The sequence below is a fragment of the Argentina silus genome, assembly GCF_951799395.1.
Source record: "Argentina silus genome assembly, chromosome: 16".
Classification (NCBI taxonomy): Eukaryota; Metazoa; Chordata; class Actinopteri; order Argentiniformes; family Argentinidae; genus Argentina; species Argentina silus.
In genome coordinates, this window is record NC_139670.1 from 15,258,678 (window position 1) to 15,276,826 (window position 18,149).

An 18,149-nucleotide genomic window follows, 5' to 3' on the forward strand; every position below is an offset into this window, starting at 1 on the left:
CGGGATAGGAGATACAATAACCTTGTGGAAGGAGGACAAACCTTAACACTGGAGTCGTCATGAAGGGCCAAACTCAAGTAAATGCTCCTCATAGTTCTTTTCAAAAACATACGATATCGTGATCGAAGCTACGAGTCCTAGGTTTCTGCTTCTTCTACCTTGTTGTCTAATGTCATCTGTCCTCTCTTTATTCTGCTCTATTCCCTCTGTCATAGGATACCATTGTGAAACATCAACAGCACCTACAGAGACAAAGAGATGTTGTTGCATACAGAATGAAGAAACTAGCAGCAAAGCAGGTGGACATTACAGTAAGTCAGCGACACTTTGGTTTGGTGTGTTTTCTGGTACATTTGAAAAGCATTCTCTCGCTCGTCAGATGATGTCAGATGATTTCATTCTATTTCATTGGGCGGCAGCCTTGGGGTGAGCTCTATTGCACTTCATTCTGATGTACAGTAGGATTTCAAATTGGGAAGTTGAATTACAGAGAAGATTTAAAAGAATTGAATGTGCAGTTCATTTTGACCCACCTCTGTAAATCTTGGCCAAATGTAGCTGGAGCTAGTATTTTTTCAATGAAACCCCTAACCTCTGCTCACCTGGTGAATCGTATATCACTCAGCCTATTTTCGTTCCCTCTCTCCAGAAGAAGACCGACACGCTGAAGGAGAAGATCAAGAAGAAATACGAGGACATGAAGAGGGTTCTGGACGAAGATCTGCAGATCACCCTGACCCAGCTGAACATGGAGTTTGAGGCCACAGAGCGCCTCCTAGAGGACCGGATGGAGTGCTGCTACCACCTGACCCAGGAGCTGGACCAGGAACTGGCTCTGCTCAGCACCCAGCAGGAGAAAGACAAACAGCAGGCCAATGACAGAGTGAGGACCGCCTGGAATGTTAACTTCTACCTCAATGATTGGAAGGCAAAAATTCAAGTTAACCATGCTGATTTCAAGTGTGTATTTAGCCCATTGAAACACAGAATTTAATGCACTCAAATGAACATGCAATACGGCAAGGAAACATACTGTACTGTACCTTCTTGTGGTCATATTGTGACTGTAGCTTGGTTGAGGGGTACTACAAATGTAGATATACTAGATTGACTCCCTTGCATCCTCCTTTCAGAATAAGGCATGCATGTGTAAAGACATACGTTACAAACGAAGTCGCATTAACATTACTACAGCTTGTTTGATTGAATTGGGTCCACGATCAATCTCATTATTCAAAGAAATGCCCTTTAATTCCAATCCATGACCTCTGACCTTTGTGTTTTCCCCACACAGGATGCTGAGACAGAGAGAAGGTATGTTCACACATGCAACCTCCTGTGACGCACCAATGAATCAGGAAAAACGGTTAAACAATGTTACTGTGTTACTGTGATTTGTAGAAAAAGCTTGCTATTTTGCAATTTCCCCTCAGTCACAATGTAGTCTTATAGTCTCTTCAGTGTTCATGGGTGAGTTTACCGAAAGCATTGTAGCACTAAAGACCGTCAAAGATATGATCTTCCTTGTCTGTTTTCACAACAGCAGAAAACAACCCAGCTGAAATGAGCTCTCTTCATGATTAGATAACACTGATGTTACTGAGAGACATTTTTTGCTCACACTAGCATACACATACTGCTGCCATGTATAAATATGTCTGTTTCCTTGTCATCAGAATTGCAGAGACGCTGAAGAGTACCGACCCGGACCTGATTCAGGTGGATGAGTTTAAGAACGGACAGCTCTTGAGTTTAACCATCAACCTCCTGCTCTTCATCCGATCACAGGTTCCCGTCACCAAGAAACTCTTCCAGAGCTGTGAGTTGATCAAGGGTCCATCGAGTACATGCAGGATTTGCGTAGAATAATAGAAAATGACGTACCTCAAGTTCTAAGTTATAAGCCTTAACAAGTATTGTAAAGCATTAACTCATTATAGGTGTGTATGATGCCTTAGAATGTCTTTATAATATATAATATGTTATGTCTGTAAGAAACTTTTTTCCATCTGACGGAAAATGGCTTATAATAGCTCAGTTATTATGAGATGGCATAAGACATTATAATGCAGTCATACACGCTTGATAACAATCATATAATGCTCTAAGAAGACGTTATAACCGTTTGTTACCAAATGATCTATATTGAAATATTGATAAAGTATGTCTATACATATGTATATCATTTCGTTTTAAAAAAAACTATATTTCCAAAAGAGTTTTGAAATGATGAGCTGTGTTTTGCTCAGATGCCTCCAACGTCGTCCTTGACCCCAACACTGCTCATCCCAAACTGATCATATCTCCAGAGGGCGACTTGGCCACATACACAGAGACTTGGCAAGAGGTTTTGGAGACCCCCTTACGTTTCGACACCACCCTAAATGCCATCAGCCGCCAGGGCTTTCGGGAGGGCCGTCACTACTGGGAAGTAGGCGTGGCAGAGAAGACCTACTGGGAGCTGGGCCTCACCTACCCCAGTATTCCACGCAAGGGCCGCGAGGAAGACTGCTGGCTGGGCCGTGGCGTGGAGTCCTGGTGTGTGGAGTTCTTCAACGGGGACTACACGGCCTGGCACAGTGGCGTGTCCCACAAGCTCCCCCTAGTGGCCAGCCAGCACTTCTCCCGCATTGGGGTGTATTGCAGTTTCCCCGGAGGACTGGTGTGCTTCCTAGGGGCCGACACCATGACCCCGCTGCATTGCTTCTGTGCCGGCACCTTCACTGACGTCCTCCACCAGGCCGTGTGTCCCGGCCATGACAACCAGGGGACCAACTGGAAGCCCCTGCAGATCTGCGATGCCTCGCGGTCAGCCCCGACTCTCTAACATCATTTGGTTTAGTGTTAAAGGGAAACTCTACCTAATTTCCCAAAGTTCATATGTTATTACTTGCCCTAAAAACAGTTGGGGTGGAGTTTGGCGATCATCACCGATTATGATTATGTGTGCGGTTATGTGTGCGTAGATCCATAGATCCCAGTACCAAATGGATGTCAAAGATAGACACCAAATGAATTCTGATTTCATGCGTTGCTTATCTTTTCCAGTTATTTGGGACCTGGACTCATCTCAACATTGTAATCATTTTGAGGTCTGACAAACTTACTTTGGAGTTGACTGTCCCTTTAATTAGTGCACAACAAAGGAGAATGGAAGACAATCGAAATTCAGCAGAAAGTTTTTAACTACACGCCTGATAAGAACATCTGGTGTTGCGACATTTCAGCAGATTTTGTGTTTTCTCATGGGCTTTTAAATCTCACTGACCACATTTTGCACAAATTGCTGATGTTTGCCTGACTAACCTACACTTTTCTTTGAGCTTTGCAAACACCATAATGCCGGAACAGTATTAAGAAGAGTAGTATTTTGTACACTAGACAGTAAACACCCAAGCGGACTCTGTGTACAAAGGCCCATAGGGATTTGACTCGGTTTTGAATTAAACTATTAAATTAATAAATGCTACCATATGCAGTCCAGGTTTAGTCTGAGTGTAACATGAGACACAAGATGACAAAAAGAACCACACAATTCATTACACAATATATTCTTCATGTTTAATACAATAAAATAATGTTTACATAGGCATTCCTTTGATGTGAAGTAATTTAAACATTGTATTGCCCCGGATTCAAAAGGGGCCATAGATTATGGCAATATTTAGTAAATTCACAATATTTCTTCTTTTTTTTTTAGGGAATTGTTCTCCCTTTACTATATATTCATTTTTTCCAAATCATTTAAAATATATTCCTGAGGACAATAGCATTTAACACTGGAAAGCATTTAAAAATGTTACCTCTAAAAATAGGATTTTTTCCCTTCAATTCCATTCCAAAACAAGTGGAGCAAACACTCCTTTCAGTACAGGTTGGGCACTACACCACTGAGAAGAGATTCATGTGTGGAGAGGATTCAAGAGTGCTATCTGTGTGATTGACAGGTGCAGGTATGTGTAGAATGGGTAACATGTCTACTCGGCTACCAGAGTACTACTACTCTGGCTTCTAGAAATATTGTGTAATTGTGTAAAAAAAAAAAAAAAGAAAAAGAAAGAAAAAAGAAAGAAAAAAAGAAAAAAAAAGTAAACTGACTGATGCAAAAATACAAAGACTGGAAAAAAGAAAATGGCAAAGAAATTCAAGCTAGCACCGAACGTTTTCCCAGTGTTTCCCAGGGGTACTGCCAAGTGATAGCAATATCCTAAATTACTTTAGAACATTGCAGTAACGGTGGGAAAATGCAGTGTGCGAATTGGGACAGGTGGATTGTGAATGGTTAGACTTGTCAACACCAGTAATAGCTGCCTCTGTAGATGACAGACAAGAGTATTTCTGACTTGGGACAAACATGCAGTGAATCTGCAACAGCAACCTGTGTATGTGTGCTTTTCAAGGGCACCAAGGCACTGTCTACTGAAGGTCAAAATGCTCAAATGTGTGTATGTGAATATTAGATACTCAAAGCATATTTTTCAAAGGCCGTAAGAATGGAATTCAACAGCGTTCACTTTTTTAATCAAATGTATCGTTTTTTTGTTTGATAATTGTTCATAGATTTTCGTGTTATTGTCAGTTCAAAGGTAATACATGTTACAATGTTAATGCATTTGATTGTGAAATTTAAGGACAACGCTAGGTGCCTTTAACCATAGTGATGCTATAAACTGTGACGATTTACCACACTGATATACAGTGAAACAATGTGGCCATTTTGTGCTTTGAGCCAAGAATCAATTCAGCTATCATATGTTTTTCCCCCAGTTTTGACACACAAATTCAGGCACATTTTACTTCCAACTCAACATTATTTGGTAAAGGTTCACAAACAATGTTGTGCAAGAAACAAAAAACTGTGAAATGACTGAATTTGTTGGTCAACATAAAGGGGTCATCCATAAGAAGTTAATTGAACCCAGGCCATTGATAAGAAGACATTGATAACAAGCCCATGTATTGGTAATATGTAAATACATTGACTCCACTGGTTAAAGTTACAATGACAAGCAATAAAAGTGAAGTGTTTTGTTTTTACTGCCAGCTTCGTAATCTTCAACTTCCTGAATAAATGTATGCACATATAAAATGGCAAAATCTCAAGTCCTCCTTGCGTGTGTTGTGGTTAAACATTCCCTGTGCCCTTGACCCAAACCCACGTAAAACTCTTTGTCAAGCAGCAGATAATCACTTTTTACTGACTGGTGCATCGGTGAAGCCTGGTAAAAAATATACAAACAGAGTATAAGTCCCACTTACAAAGAAACCTGAGGATGACAGTATAATGTCATCTTAAACAGTCACTGCTATGAGTGCATTAAGGGTATTGTAGTTCAATTCTTTGTACTTAACATTGAGCCTATGGAATATGAGCATTGTAGGACAAGTGCTTGCTCTTAGAGTGAGACCTCGTCCCTCTGTGATGTTTCTTGAGGATTAATAACAATATAAAAACATACAAATAATCCAAAATGAAGTCATCCGGTTTTCAGTCGCTGGCTATCTTACTATGTACTTACTGTGAGTTTACAGTCAGTCTATTCAAGTCACCTTTCACAATGTAAAGTGCTTTGTCCTTACATATCAAAGAATCGTGACTTATTGGAACAGGGTTCTGCCAACCAACAAGAAATGTTTTAGAGTAAACGGTAATGTTCTGTCAGTCATTCTGAATTCATAATCATAATTCAATGTTCAAGAAATATCCCCTTGGAGATCTGACAGCGTTGCAAGAGCTTTCCTGGGATGTTGTCTAAATGACAGCTCTCAGACCACTGAGACTAACCTAAAGATTCTGACGGTAGTAGACTCAGGTACCAGAAATGCTCTGACCGTAGACTCTAACCTACCAGATATTCTCTGATAACCAAATATTGTTAGCTTGATGGCACATTACCTTTGGTCAGTCCATAAAACCGTTATACCCATGTCAATATTTGGAAACGCTGGAAAACGGAAAAGAGCATTTTTAGATCCTGCTTAACTAATTCCCTCCCTTTAACAACCTAACAAAAATGGCAGCAAATTTCCCAGGTCGGTAAAATAACATGGATATTTCACACTGCCTGTCGACAAAGATCAGATCAAATGTGACACCATTATTCCAGAAGAAGAGGCTAGTATCACCACCAACACATGAACGCGGAGTGCCACTGTAGAAATTCATTTCTGAGAGCTTGTTTTTTTGTGCCCAGCTACGCTACACGTGCAAAACGGCGTTCTCGCCCAAAGCGGCACAGCGTCCCGCTGGCCCTGGATCATCCCTGAATGTTTTGACCGCTCGGTCAGTGCGTGGTTAAGTCAGTCTGGTCAGTCAGTCAGTCGATCGGCCTATGGTGGTCAATAGTGGTCATATGCGATCAGGTTTTTGGTCAGTTGAAGTACAGCTCTTTGGTCAGCATGGAGACCACGCAGGGGATCTGTTTCTTCTCACTGAAGCGCGGGTCCTCGGACCAGGACTCAAAGCTGGTGGCCACCATGTAGTTGACGCGAGTGAGGATCTGCATGATCTCCAGTTGCTTGCCGAACTCATTGAGGACGTTGCAGAGCGCCTGGACAAACCAGGAGCCGCGCCCGGGATTCCTCCACGAGTAGTACCCTGGAAGAGCAGCCGCGGAGCGTCACTCTCTCCATTCGGCAATAATGCAAGCGCACACACACACACACACACACACACACACACTCTCTCACAGATTCACATTCAGATATTCTTACACACAGACTGACGTAAAAAAAGAACCTAGGTGGATAGATGGAGGGATACATTTTACCAGCTACCATGGTTGACTGTGAAGCGGAGAAGACACTGGCTGTGGGGTTTCTGTTTCAGTCCAACTATCGGTGCAGGGTACATTTAGGAGCAGTGGGATGTGGTTACCTGGGAATGTTTTGGAATGGCGCTGTGGGTTACCTGGCACGGTAGAGTAGGCAAAGAGGAAATCTGCCTCGACAGGAATCTTATGCCTAGGATTTGCATCCGTCTCCAGGGTGTCATTCGGAGGCCCGGAATCCGTCTGTATGCCATCGTCAAACTCTGAACCCCGACAAGCCTGGCGAATCAAATCAAATGACATGTTATCTTTTACTGACCTAGTAGTTGCATTGAGGTCCGGAACATCTTTCTCATTGATGACCTGGTGAAGCAACAAATCTTAACTAATACAAAGAAAAAGAACCAACAACAGTGTCACCTGTGTATAAAATGGATACTGGCACTAACACATAAATATCTTAGGGATGGTTCACTAGTTTGACACTTACATTACATGTACATGTTGATGGATCCAGATGTTGTTTCGGTGAGAAACCGGGCAAGTAACTTATAAAAACCACATAACATTCTTTATAGAAATTCCAAAGCTAACTAGTGTAGCCACTATATATTTTCTAAAGGTTGGGAGTGAACATATTACCGGATATTTCTTGCAAAATGTTTATTTTTCTACTTTGTTTGAAACTCACCCAGAAGTTGTGGCAACTTCCATGTCGACATTGCGATACTTGAGAGAGTCGCAAGACTCTGGTTGAGAAAGAGTACCAAGGATCCCAGTTAGACTTTTACAGTCAGAACCCAAATGTGTAAACTCAGATATGTTTGTGTGTTACACCTGGAGATATAAAATCTATACAATATAGGAGCTTCAGAGCTCTTTTAGCTGGACAGGGATAAATAACAAAGATATGCACCTAAATACAATCTGGAACGACCGACAGCATAAAAACTAATGTAAGTGTCAAAATAGTTAACAATCCCTTTAACAATCTATACAATCTATATAATTTTAAAAAAAAGAAAAGAAAAGGGCAAAGAATTGAGCCCTGTGGAACACCATTCATTATTTCCATGTAATGTGACTTCAAACCATTGGCGTAAATGTACACAGCTGCTCCTGCTCCTTACCTGGATGAAGAAGAGTTTGGGCTTGCCCACTAGGCTCTTGCACATGTCACCCCTGAAGAGTGAGGTCATACTCTTGATGGGCATGGCTCCGTCTGTGCCATAGATCATACCCTCCTCACCGTGACTGAGCAGGATACAGGCGAAGCAGGAGCTGTCACTGTGGTCCTCCTCCGAGGCTGGAACACACAAACACATTTTTAGACAACTGTGTGACTTTTTAGACTATAGCCGACACATCTGGAGAAGTATTACCCCCTACTATGTGAATAATGCTAGACCAGTCCACATTGTCATGCTATGGCTTTGAAAGACTGATCCTTTATATTGCCATTATCAAATCTTCTTTCAGGTCTATCGTTACATGATCACAACCCTTAGAGGGTTTTTAATGACAAAAGAGAAAACGCAAAATTAGGTACACAGATGAATGGGGAACGATAAAAAGCAAGTAGGTGATATAAGTATATCTGACGGTGACAGTTAGAAAGTAGCAGTGGAAGCAGTGCAAGCACTGGAACAGCAGGGTGCACTAGTGAGGCATGTTTCTCACCCTCCCTGAGAAGACGCTCCATCTTCTCACACGTCTGGTCGTTGTAGATGCAGACGTCGAAGCCCAGGCTCTTGAAGCACTTGAACAGCTCGCCTGCATCTCTGTCAGTGCCATTGCGTACATTCATCCCTGATAGACAAGACAAAACTTCAATTGCATCATACACAAGGCACCTCGTGCAATACATAGGACACCGCAAATGTAGTTAGTTAAACTTACTTCTGCTTAAAATCGAAAGTTCCCAATCATTTTTCCCATAGAGAATTTGAAATGCTAATATATTCTTTGTGTAACATATAGGCTTACAGTTTCTTGCAGGTTTTATTTTCTGATAAAATATTACATGGATATTAGAATATGAAAATAGGATATTTGAGATTGTACTAGGAGTAAGCTCAAGTTCAAAATGCTTTGGAGCACAAGACATCTTCCAATTAGCTTCACTGCTCCACACTCAAACAAGAAGAGTTTGCTTTTTGTCAACTCTTTTTGAGTGAATACATATTTGAAATAAACTGTTTATTTTTTTATTGTGTGGAGCAGCAAGCCTAATGCTAGTTTGAATATTTATTTTGGTCAATGCACCACAATAACACCATGTGAATAATACCGTACCCGTCTTTTCGTCAAAGTTCTTGTTGTTGATGATGATGCACTTGCCCACTCGCTGGTGGCTCATCTTATACTGGAATGTTGGTGAAACGATTCTGTAATGGCTTTCAGAAGAGTAGTCCTGCTCCCGCGTCTGGCCATCCTTATTCTTCTTACTGGGAGAGATGAGGACGGAGACAGCGGGAGAAAAAGAAGAGTACATCAACAATGCATCGGAACAGAATAGCTAATAAGGTAGGTGGTATTATTTCAGGTTACATTTATGGGACTGACAAGTAATAAACTGATTTAAGTCTCAGTGAAGAGCATTCTCAAGCAGAGCATATGATAAACAATTGTTCGTGGCACCAACAGCCCAGACCTGATCAGTTACACAAACGCTAACCAGAGGAAAAATAACAAAAATAGAGATATCCGTTTGCCTAGTTGCACTTTCAGAGAGATAATCCTTTAAAGAATCATCCTTTACCCACTAAACAAAGCCTTCATATACAGTAATACTCACATATGACCGTACACCTTTCTTTTAAGTCATTATGTATTCATGGAATACAAATCTAAGAAAAAGCTAACATTAATACTTCTAATTTACTGTATTCAACAAGGTATCAAACCAAAAGAGGATTTCAAAATTGGAGTGATACAACAAAAAGACATCGTTACTTGCGTCCTTTACTCATCTTCGAGAGAAGTGTTAAGTCTGAAGATAAAACTTTCTTGAGTAGACCAACGTGACACTTGTATCGACTCCTTGGTTCTTTCGTTTACACATAACCCTAACCCTGTATCTCGACATCAAATACGCAAACATTTCTCAAGATATAATCTGCTGCTTTAACATCAGGTATGCCAGCACCCATCACAACGTACAGAATTAGTTAGGACCGAAAACATCCTGAACCACTTACTCAGAGACCATACTGCACGTACATTTTCAAATGAGGCATTAAAGTCATGGCCAAACGCTGTTGCAGGAATACACTGGCTGGTGAAGGATAAAGCTATAACATGTTAAAGCTAGTGCGGGAATTAAGAAATCATAAGCCAATCAAAGTATATCCCCACGACCGAGTAAATCTTTCGCATGCCTGGGTGACAATTCTCAGAGACCATTCTTTAAAGGATCCATCCAGATCAGTAGGCCACAGTGGCCCATTGGAGCTCACAATATCAGCACGTGGTCCAGAAGAGCCTAGTCATCAGGTTACTCAAGCACTGCAACAATGGTACCCCATGCTCAGGTACACACACACACACACACACACACACACACTCACATACAAACACAAGCGTGCACGCATATACACACACGCACACACAAATGGCCAACCAGGCCTTACTGTGCTTCACATGTGATCCAGAACTTTACGCACCCCCCCCCCCCCCTCCTCCTCCACCTGCCCCCCCCCACACACACCCAACCAACCCCCCCCCCCCCTCCCCCCCCCACGTTGCCACCATGGCTACCAGAGGTCCGAGAGTGGGCAAAGAGCCTACCTCTGTGGCACTGAGGGGGGCTGAGCAGCAGGAGCAAAGGGAGGGGTAGGGGGGGATCCCTTACCTAGGTTCCTCATTAAGCGCTACGCCACTCTGCATCTGAAATGCGTTGCTCCTATCGTCTCGCTTGTTTTGGGGGTTTGCCTCTTCCAGGTGTCGTTAGGTGTGCGGGTTAGCGTGCGCTAGGATTCCAACATGCTCTCTGTACTGTGTGTAGACTGGACTGGGCCGGCGTGTGCTGGGGACAAGGGGCGGGGCGCGCCTCTAGCCCCCTGAGTCAGCAGCCACGCCACCTGGCCAGAGCTTTCTAAAGGCCTATTCAAACGGCCCTGCACCCGCTACCGAGGTCAGGCAGGGCAGCGCGCGCATAGCCCCTCTGCTGACAGGCACAGAATCACCCATACAGTATCCACATATGTGTGGTTAGGAGCCACAAGCTATACATTTGGGAACAGGGAGGCTTCAGCCATATACAGTAGGTATAAAAGGTAACACATTACTTTATCCCAACAGGTCAAATTAGGGAGCAGTAGCATCTCATAGTGATCCTAGTGAGTCATCATCAGTCAAATAAATTCCACATGGAGGCATAACATACAGTATGACTCTGATAATAAGACATTATAAAGGCTTGTATGCTTATAAGACACATATAGAGGCCACAGGTGAGGTCCGTTTTCCTGTCGCCCGGTCGAAGTTACTGAGTTGTAACTTCCTTATCCTACCAACCATGAGTGATGGCTAATTTTCAAGGAGCTGGTGTGGGCTTGAGTGGTTCATCAGGTAATGCAGGTTAAGGTTGGGCGTGAGGTTTAGGTAAGGCCATACATACACCACACAACTTCTAAAATCTTAACATCTGAGAAACTACATCATAAATTGCGTATATGTTGTGATCAATCTCTGTCATCTGTGGGGAATATTTTTTTTAGACATAAGACATAAAGAGAAACATTATTATTATTATTTTTTAAATACTGTAATAGAGGAGATTTAGACATTTTACAGGCAAACTTGACAGGCACATTTTGTGTTGGAATAATAAGTTATGATAAAAACAGTTTTGTAAGTATAAATTAAATGTAGTTTAAATGTAGCACAGGTCAAACGCAAAATGATATTATTTGCTTATGATTTGCTCTGGTTTCCCTCAATTGACGCAAGAAGGCTCCTACAGCTAACTCTTTCGCTCACCTTTCCCGCTGGTATTTTGTCACCAGTGTATCTGCGGCCATGCGTTTCTATTACCCAGATCTGTATTCCTATGGTAGGCTCTCCCAACACTACACGAGTGTTGATGGAAACATTACGTCACAAAATAATCAGCATGTCCCAGACAGGTCAGTTGGGTCACACTTTACAGTGCTTATATTACAGTGTAATTACTATTGTAGTACAAAAACAACTATTGTGACTACTCATTGTTCCACTGTTGTACAAACATTGTCCTTAGGGTTATACTGTACTAAGGGTTATGGTTAGGGTCTGTGTTTTTCAATGAAGTCGGGCAAGCTGCAATAACACGTAACTACTATTTATCTGCGTTAAAACAAAGAAAACTAGGCTACATGGGGTATACCATCTTGGATCATACAGTACAGGGTATCCTGAATGGAAAAGACCGGCCCAGACTGAGATCAGTAAATTCTACATCTTATTTCGTGCCAATATTTGCCATTGGATTGGAGTTAAGGTTACAGGCTAGCTGGATCTACCAATGGCATAGGACATCCCACTCATATTGCCATTAGACTACTACTACAGAAGGATTTTGGGCCTTGAAGCCCAACCATTCTGGGCATGTGCACTACAGTATATACTTTGTTCTGCAATGCATTTAGTAGTGATTCCATTGCACATGCTTGTGAATGTGATTGTGGCCTCAGATTATACTGTATATTTAAACACAGTGTGTGTGTGTGTGTGTGTGTGTGTGTGTGTGTGTCCAACAACCCAGAATGTGTCTTTGTGTGATGCTCATTGCTCATCCCTTTTGGCAGGTTGGTCAGGTGAGTGAGGGTGGTCCTATTGTCATTTCCAACAGGTTCTACGGCATTAGTAACAATGGCAGGGGAAGTCATTACTTTAACTGGACTAATCTGTCGTGGTATAACAGTGTCAGGATATGTACACTACTATACATGACAGATGTCATAAGTAGTAACACTTTACTCCGAGCCTAATTCATCGCATTTATAGGGCGCCCTTCTAGACACCCAAAGCGCTCATCAGGAACACGATACATTCAGACTAGACATCGGATTAAATATTTAAGGTTAGGTATATATAAGGTTGTTTTGGAGGGACGTTGGGAAATCTCTTCTTCAAAGGAGGGCTACCAGTATGGGGGGTGAAACTCACAGAAATGTGAATGATATAAGAAAGCTTTAAATCAAACTTCAAATTAAAGTCTATTCTCTTGAATGAACAAATGCTCTGCTTTCAAGCCAAACAAATACCAGTTAAAGCATATAACCATGATTCTATTCATGAAAAGCCCTTAGTCTAATGAAATGCACACCTGGGTGACATGGTGTACTAAATGCACTTAGAATCAGCATATACGTATGGCTGATTTGAACCTTCTGTGCCTACAAGTTGGTTTGGAGGTGCCTACAAGTAGGTTTGGAAGAGCCTACTGCTCCCATTCCCATGGGATGATTTTTGATTCGTCTCATATTATGAGCTGATGTCGGGTCCACCGACCGAACAGTGAGATAGCCAAGCAGTGGATCGGTCAACTTGATTGACAGGTAGGACTCGGATGAAAGTCCGCACCGTTCATATGAAACAGACAGTGAATAAGTGAAAGTCTCAAGAGCTGAGTAAACAGAATGTATCTTTGATTTAATGACATGATATAATATGACTGTTGTTCGTTTGATTTGAAAGGTGAGCTTTTAGTAAATTCAAGAGACTGACAGGATTTGAAGTCTGATTTATCACTTGCTTGTTTCATTTGTCACTTATTACTGATTCAATGATATATGTGAGATCTACTCTTCATATACCAGAACACACAACAGGTCTCTTACCAAATATAAGGTCTGCAGCGCCCTCTTGTGATGAAGAGGAGATGGAGAGGTGACCAAACAAGGGCAGCTTCGACAAAAAGGTTCCTCCCAATAATTACAGTTGTGAAGAAGTAGCCTTACCCTCAAGGTAGACTATTCTCAACTAACTATTTGCAGTTTATTTCTCATAGACAGTAAGATAATAAGCAAATGGTGACTAAATTATGTTTTATTCATTTATTTCCATTTCTAGCCACAAAATTGCCAGCAGTTATAAATCCTCTGTTTGCATAATTGTCCTTTTTAAAAAGGGAACACTGACAAAATATGGGAAATTGTTATTGTCCGGAAAACTCCCTAAATTAGTGGTAGACTAATCTGTCAAGACTGTCTGTCAAAGATGTCTCCTTCAGTGAGAGCGATCAAAGGTGAACACGTGCATACCTTGGGAGGAAATGGAATAAGGCTATCTACTGTACATGCACTCACAGTCCAAAGAGGAGGAATCTTCCCTTGCGGTCTGGTCTGGCATCTGTTGTGTCAAACTCCTCCTTTTCCAAATCTCCCTCAAGTTTGGTAACCTCAGGTTCTCCAGCCATCTGTGGCCACACAATTATGTCAATTTACCATGCCAACAACTCCACTTTGCCTAAATCCCCTTTGGTAATGTCAACTTTCTCTTCATGAATATTGAAATGCAGTTTAATTTGACTATAAGCGTACTCATTTAGCCTACTTCATCTCCCACTCAAAAGCTTCTATTTATATTTAATGATATGCCTTAGGTCTTTCAGAGGTTGTCTTAGTCTCATGAGTCATTTCAGTACTTAAGGTAATGCTATATTAAGCCAATTGTACCATTGTTCTGCACAGACCCAGTGACAAATCATGTTTCACAGACAATGTCTCTCTCTCTCTCTCTCTCTCTCTCTCTCTCTCACACACACACACACACACACACACACACACAGTAGCCAAAGTAGACCCTATACAGAAGCCTGTGGGGTCGACTTTGGCCACAGACAGACAGACAGACAGACAGACAGACAGACAGACAGACAGACAGACACACACACACACACACACACACACACACACACACACACACACACACACACACACACACACCTTAAGTTGTGTGTGGCCCAGGGGGGTCCTGGACAGTCCAACGCACCTGCAAGAAGAAGTTGAATAACGTAAAAAATAAAGTACCAGGATGTTATTTGTTCACAGTCAATTACCATGAAAGGCTAGCTAGCTAGTTAGCTACTTATGTTAGCGACTTGTAAGCTTCCTATTGGTGACCGTCTCCTCGAAGATGTCTTGATACTATTCATTGAAATATTTTCAAAGAAACCGATCTTACTAAAGTTACTTAGATGTGAAAAGTTACTTAGAAAGTAATTTAGATGTGTTAGCTAATTGGCATGTTAACCATTAGCTAGCAAGCTAGCTGTCCATGAAGATATCGACTTATAGCGAAAGTTGCAGAAGTTAACATAAAATATCGACATACTCGTGGAATAGGTAAACTTACTTCTGTTACGCTCAGCTCAATTGTGCGTGTGTGTTATTGTGAAACTTTCGGGTTAGTGAAACACACACACACACACACACACTTAGAAGAAAGTGGAAGTAGTTAGGAGTCGTCGAACTTTCGGTATTGTGTCGAATCGTCTCTTTCTTTAAGGGGACAGTCACCTCCGAACTCACGGGTTTCTAGTAGCGGTAGTATCAGCAACACACTCTTCATCATCTCCTCTTCATCGTCTCATTTTAGCAACTCCACCTTTTTTCCGCTCAAAATTGTAAAAAAAAAAATACAAATAAAAATAATAAGAAAAAAATATATAGATACATATATAGGAACTTTCACTCAAAATAAAGTCCTTTATTATATTGCTATTGTTTTATCATTTTATTGTTTGCTGAAGTTGATACACATTGTGGTGAGTGTACGTTATAACATTTAAGGGCAGATACTTGTACTATTGTAGACTATTTCCATGCTATACATTTATCCCAGTGGTCCTCAACCCTTTAGTTTAATTGTCATCATTTGTTGGAAATACCAACATTAATTATTTTGATGTTAGATATACATTCATTTTATGAGCATGAGGATTGTACTCAAGCTAGTCCTAAATTCTCATTATGAATTAGTAAGTTACAGCCCTCAATAGTGATTATTACACACGCCACTTGCAATGGTGTGAGTTCATCTCTCTATTTTTAAAGCCCAAGGCCACACTGACTAAGGTACCCAAAGTTAAACCACTCATCTCAGGACTGTCATTACTCACACTCCCTAACCCCCCACCTCCACCACCTCTCTCTTCTCTCTCTCTCTCTCTCACCCCCTCTCTCCCACTCCCTCCCTCTCCTCCATCCCCCAAGCTGACAGACAGCTGGACAGATCCAGTCATCTGACCTTGGCAAGCGAAGGGGGGGTTGGACCCCGGGTCCTGGTGCCATGTAAGAGACAGAGTCTGTCTGTCACAGTGGAGATCTAAGTTTATCACAGCCAGGGAGGCACTACCACAGTATTTTCTCCAGAGACTGTCTGGGAGAAACCTGCCACCTCTCTCTGTTGGTGCTACCTGGGGCTATCCCTCTCGTTTGGGGCTACTTTACGTCTCAATCGCCTCTGTCTACCTGTTGGTTCTTCTCTGAGGGCTTTGTGGAAAGGGGAAAAGTATGAACATGCAGTCCTGCGCCAGGTGTGGGTTTGTCGTCTACCCAGCGGAGAAGATCAATTGTATTGATCAGGTAAGAGAGAGAAAGAGAGACTTAGTCCCACATACCATATGGGGCCTCCCCATAATTCTTAATTAGAATTTTTGAATGTATATTTGGCCTTTTTTTGTACGCCCGACACAATGTTGTAAAGCAAGTATGGTTTGGTTATTCTGGGCAATTCTGGGACTCCACTGTGGGCATACACAGATTTTAAAACCATCTCTGAGCCCTCCGTAAAGCTGTCTCATGGTCTATGATGTCATCCAGACCCATCTGGGTCAATTTAAAACACTGTCTCCTTTTATGAGGAATTAGATTAGAGTCATATCTTCTAGATTAGGGTTTATAATATGATGTGTGTAACACTTTTCTAAACTGACATGGTGTGTTTTGTTTTTCTCCTGTCAGAACTGGCACAAAGCATGCTTTCACTGTGATGTCTGTAAGATGGTGCTCACTGCCAATAACTTTGTCAGCCACAAGAAGAGGCCATACTGCTCTGTGTAAGTATATCAGATGTACTCTCTGGGAAGCATTGGGCACAGATCTAGGTTCAGTTTATGCCTTTAGCATTAGATGTGGAACTGTGAAACTGAACGCAGATCAGCGTCAGAGGCAACATCATGATACTTGTGTGTTCGATGATAGGCTATACAATCTTCTCACAGTTTGAGACATCGAGGTACGGTCCAGGCACCAAAATTCTCTGTGTGTACTGTATCACTGAAAAAAAAAGAAGTAAAAATGTCTATGTTAAAACTATGTAATTCAGCATCACATTCACTAGTATATTTACTAGTCTTCCTATTCTGATGGATTGATATTGTTGAAATGGCTAAAAGCAATGCTTGTACCAGAACTAGTGAGATAGAGTTGTAAAAGACCTCTCATCCTGCCCTCAGACACAATCCAAGGAACAATACCTTCACTAGCGTCTATGAGACACCCGTCAACATCAATGCCAAGAAGCAAGCCATGGCCAGCAGTGAGGTATGTCACAACCATACACACACACACACACACACACACACACACACACACACACACACACACACACACACACACACACACACACACTCTGTCACCAACCATTTTACATCAGTTAGTCAGTCACTACAGTCAGTCACCCCTCATAGTCTATTGTGGAATATCAGTTGTTCACATCTTTATCATGATACGTTTTACAGTAGTTATGGATGTCATGTTATGCATCATCTTGTTATTAATATGGGGGTGAGTTTCCTGAAATTTTTTTAGCACTATGATCATCATAAGTCCGTTGTAGCCATTTGACATCACATAAAGATTATGTTAGTGCTACAAAGCTTTCATCACCTCTGATGGTTTGGACCAATGAGTTCATATTCAGGTTGACAACATGGATGATGTCGCTTGGGTAGGTTACAGGGTGTATAATGGGACTACATTTATTTGTTTGTTGTCATCTCTACAGTTGCTTTACAGTTATGACATTTATTTCAGAGTAGTAGGTCATTAGGTTATTTATTTAAAACCGGTAACCTAGTTTTCTGTGTGAGTCATATAAAACGTTATTTATTACTTACGTTGAGCATCTGTAAGTTTCACATTTTACAGGTATAGTTTTTTTATGGGGGGGCCAATGTTTCGTCTTATGTTTTACGTTCCTGAATTCCTGTTTCCAAACTTGATTGAGTATAGGGCCTTTACTTTTATCTTTGCTATTGGGTGTAACAGTATTATCATGTACTATTTTTATTGCTATTGACAATATATATATATATATGTACTGTAGGTATACTGTATACTTTAGGTGTCTCTCCATATGGCGTTATACTGTAGCTCTAAATAAAATACT

At 41.5% G+C, this 18,149-nt stretch overlaps 3 protein-coding genes across 3 annotated transcripts in view; 2 read left to right on the forward strand and 1 right to left on the reverse strand.

The window, feature by feature from the left end:
• Window positions 1-59: 59 nt before the first annotated feature.
• LOC310817573 (tripartite motif-containing protein 75) lies at window positions 60-2,827 on the forward strand (the record flags this gene model as incomplete). Its single annotated transcript, XM_083688211.1, has 6 exons — window positions 60-77; window positions 216-311; window positions 650-883; window positions 1,295-1,314; window positions 1,677-1,843; window positions 2,235-2,827. The coding sequence occupies 6 exons, from the start codon at window positions 60-62 to the stop codon at window positions 2,825-2,827; spliced, it is 1,128 nt and encodes a 375-aa protein (XP_083544337.1).
• Window positions 2,828-3,539: 712 nt separating this feature from the next.
• casp7 (caspase 7, apoptosis-related cysteine peptidase) lies at window positions 3,540-15,249 on the reverse strand. The gene is made up of 8 exons (XM_083687456.1): window positions 15,111-15,249; window positions 14,702-14,747; window positions 14,063-14,172; window positions 9,066-9,217; window positions 8,451-8,579; window positions 7,901-8,076; window positions 6,911-7,049; window positions 3,540-6,598 (listed from the first exon to the last, which is right to left on the reverse strand). The coding sequence occupies exons 3-8, from the start codon at window positions 14,170-14,172 to the stop codon at window positions 6,372-6,374; spliced, it is 933 nt and encodes a 310-aa protein (XP_083543582.1). The 5' UTR covers window positions 14,702-14,747; window positions 15,111-15,249; the 3' UTR covers window positions 3,540-6,371.
• A 1,018-nt stretch (window positions 15,250-16,267) lies between these two features.
• Window positions 16,268-18,149, forward strand: part of nrap (nebulin-related anchoring protein) — a 28,184-nt gene continuing 26,302 nt past the window's right edge. Inside the window, exons 1-3 of the mRNA XM_083686937.1 lie at window positions 16,268-16,342; window positions 16,721-16,815; window positions 17,215-17,302. Coding sequence (XP_083543063.1) covers window positions 16,271-16,342; window positions 16,721-16,815; window positions 17,215-17,302 — 255 coding nt within the window. The 5' untranslated portion in view covers window positions 16,268-16,270. The remainder of the gene's footprint in view (window positions 16,343-16,720; window positions 16,816-17,214; window positions 17,303-18,149) is intronic.

Excerpts from the sequence above, each read along its gene's own strand:
- casp7 (XM_083687456.1), bottom strand. The coding sequence starts at position 14,172 with ATGGCTGGAGAACCTGAGGTTACCAAACTTGAGGGAGATTTGGAAAAG. Across the intron at positions 8,077-8,450 it reads GGAGCGTCTTCTCAGGGAGG|CCTCGGAGGAGGACCACAGT; the intron begins GTGAGAAACATG and ends TGTGTGTTCCAG. Across the intron at positions 6,599-6,910 it reads TGCCTACTCTACCGTGCCAG|GGTACTACTCGTGGAGGAAT; the intron begins GTAACCCACAGC and ends CTGCTCTTCCAG.